A 2,169-nucleotide genomic window follows, 5' to 3' on the forward strand; every position below is an offset into this window, starting at 1 on the left:
GATGGGGCGTGGCCTGTGGCGACGAGCTGCACGCAGCTGGCACGTGCCGCCCTCCCACGTGATGATCCCCCCCCTCCCCCACACCCCCCACCCCTCCCCACTCCCCCCTCCCCCCAGATGGGGCGTGGCCTGTGGAGACGAGCTGCACGCAGCTGGCACGTGCCGCCCTCCCACGTGATGATCTCCCCCCCTCCCCCCAGATGGGGCGTGGCCTGTGGCGACGAGCTGCACGCAGCTGGCACGTGACCCCCTCCCACGTGCGCCTCCTGCACCCGCACTTCGCGCTCACGGCGGCACGTGACCTGCTGCTGATGCCCGTGGCGGTGACGCGCGCAGGCTCCGCCCCCGCCGCGTGGACTAAGGTGGGGAACTTCTTTTAGTCGTTTTCTCCTTTTTTCCCCTTTTATTTGATGTGATTTTTCTCCTTTTTTCCCCTTTTATTTGATGCGATTTTTCTCCTTTTTTCTCGTTTTATTTGATGCGATTTTTCTCCTTTTTTCCCCTTTTATTTGATGCGATTTTTCTCATTTCTTCTCGTTTTATTTGATGCGATTTTTCTCATTTTTCCCCTTTTATTTGATGCGATTTTTCTCATTTTTTCTCGTTTTATTTGATGCGATTTTTCTCCTTTTTTCCCCTTTTATTTGATGCGATTTTTCTCATTTTTCCCCTTTTATTTGATGCGATTTTTTCAGCTTTTTTCCCCTTTTATTTGATGCGATTTTTCTCCTTTCTTCCCCTTTTATTTGATGCGATTTTTCTCATTTTTTCTCGTTTTATTTGATGCGATTTTTCTCCTTTTTTCCCCTTTTATTTGATGCGATTTTTCTCATTTTTTCTCGTTTTATTTGATGCAATTTTTCTCATTTTTTCCCCTTTTATTTGATGCGATTTTTCTCATTTTTTCTCGTTTTATTTGATGCGATTTTTCTCATTTTTCTATTTTTTTGATGCAGTTTTTCTCATTTTTCCCCTTTTATTTGATGCGATTTTTCTCTTTCTTCCCCTTTTTTTGATGCAGTTTTTCTCCTTAATTTGTTGTCATTTTTTTCTTTTCTTTTTCTTTTCTTTCTTTTTTCTTCTTTTTTCCCTTCATTTTTCCTTTATTGTATTTTTTTTCCTTAATTTTTTCTCTTTTTATTATTTTTCTTCCCTTTTTTCTTCATTTTCTTTTTTCTTTCCTTCTTATATTTTTTTTTCAAATTTTCTTTAGTTTTTCTTTTTTCGTATTCTTCCTTTTATTCTATTTTCCTTAACTTTCCTTTTTTCTATTTGTTTTGAATTTTTTAATGTTTTTTCTCCTTTTTTGAGTTCTCTTTTTAATTTTCTTAATTTCTTCTTTTTGGAATTCTTATTCTTCCGTTTTTTCATTTTCTTTTAATTTTTTAATTTTTTTCTATTTTTTGGCATTTTTATAATGTTTCTTCTTTTCTCCATTTTTTTATTTTTGTTTTGCAATTTTTTTACGTATTTTTTCCTCCTCTTTTTTACAAATGTTTTATCATTTTTATTTCTCTCCATTATTTTCCTCTTTTCTATTTCTTTTTTTCTTTTCTCCTTTTTTCCTTTTTTTATTTGATCTTCTTTTTATTTTTTTTATTATTTTTTATTTCTTCTTTTATTCCTAGTTTTTTTTCCTTTTTCCTTCTATCTTGTTGCGAATTTTTTTATTCATTTGTTTTCCTTTTTTCCCCTTTTCTCTATTTTTCTATTCTTTCTTTTCTTCTTTTCCTTTTTTCCTTCATTCTTCCTTCTTTTGACTCTTTTCTTTTATTTTTTTTTTTATTTTTTGCATTTTGTTATGTTTTTTCTTTTCGTTCTCTTTTTTGTTATTAATTTCTTCCCTTTTTTGTTTTTTTAATATTTTTTCTTAATTTTTTCTTTTTATCTTTTTTCTCCTGTTTATTCTTTTAAGTTTTTTTCTTTGCTTTTTTAATTTTTGTTCCTTTTTTTGAAAAAAATTACCTTTTTTTTTCATTTTCTTTCCTTATTTTATTTTTTCCTTTCTGTCTCGTTGTAGTAATGAGTCTATGTGTCTCTCTCTCTGGAGTAATGAGTCTATGTGTCTCTCTGTTTCTCTCTCTGTCTCTCTCTCTCTCTCTGTCTCTCTCTCTCTGTCTCTCTCTCTGTGTGTCTCTCAGCTGCCCACCACAGGATTCATCGCTGTGC

At 34.2% G+C, this 2,169-nt stretch overlaps 1 protein-coding gene across 1 annotated transcript in view; it reads left to right on the plus strand.

Annotated features, from left to right (window-relative positions):
* Positions 1-200: 200 nt before the first annotated feature.
* Positions 201-2,169, plus strand: part of LOC144954426 (CMP-N-acetylneuraminate-beta-galactosamide-alpha-2,3-sialyltransferase 4-like) — a gene marked incomplete at its 5' end in the record, with an annotated part of 13,155 nt that continues 11,186 nt past the window's right edge. The window contains 2 exons of the mRNA XM_078884928.1: positions 201-362; positions 2,142-2,169. The exon at positions 2,142-2,169 is cut by the window's right edge and continues 116 nt beyond it. Of these exons, the coding sequence (XP_078741054.1) occupies positions 201-362; positions 2,142-2,169 (190 nt within the window). The remainder of the gene's footprint in view (positions 363-2,141) is intronic.

This window comes from Lampetra fluviatilis, unplaced genomic scaffold (assembly GCF_964198595.1).
Source record: "Lampetra fluviatilis unplaced genomic scaffold, kcLamFluv1.1 SCAFFOLD_1332, whole genome shotgun sequence".
Taxonomy (NCBI): Eukaryota; Metazoa; Chordata; class Hyperoartia; order Petromyzontiformes; family Petromyzontidae; genus Lampetra; species Lampetra fluviatilis.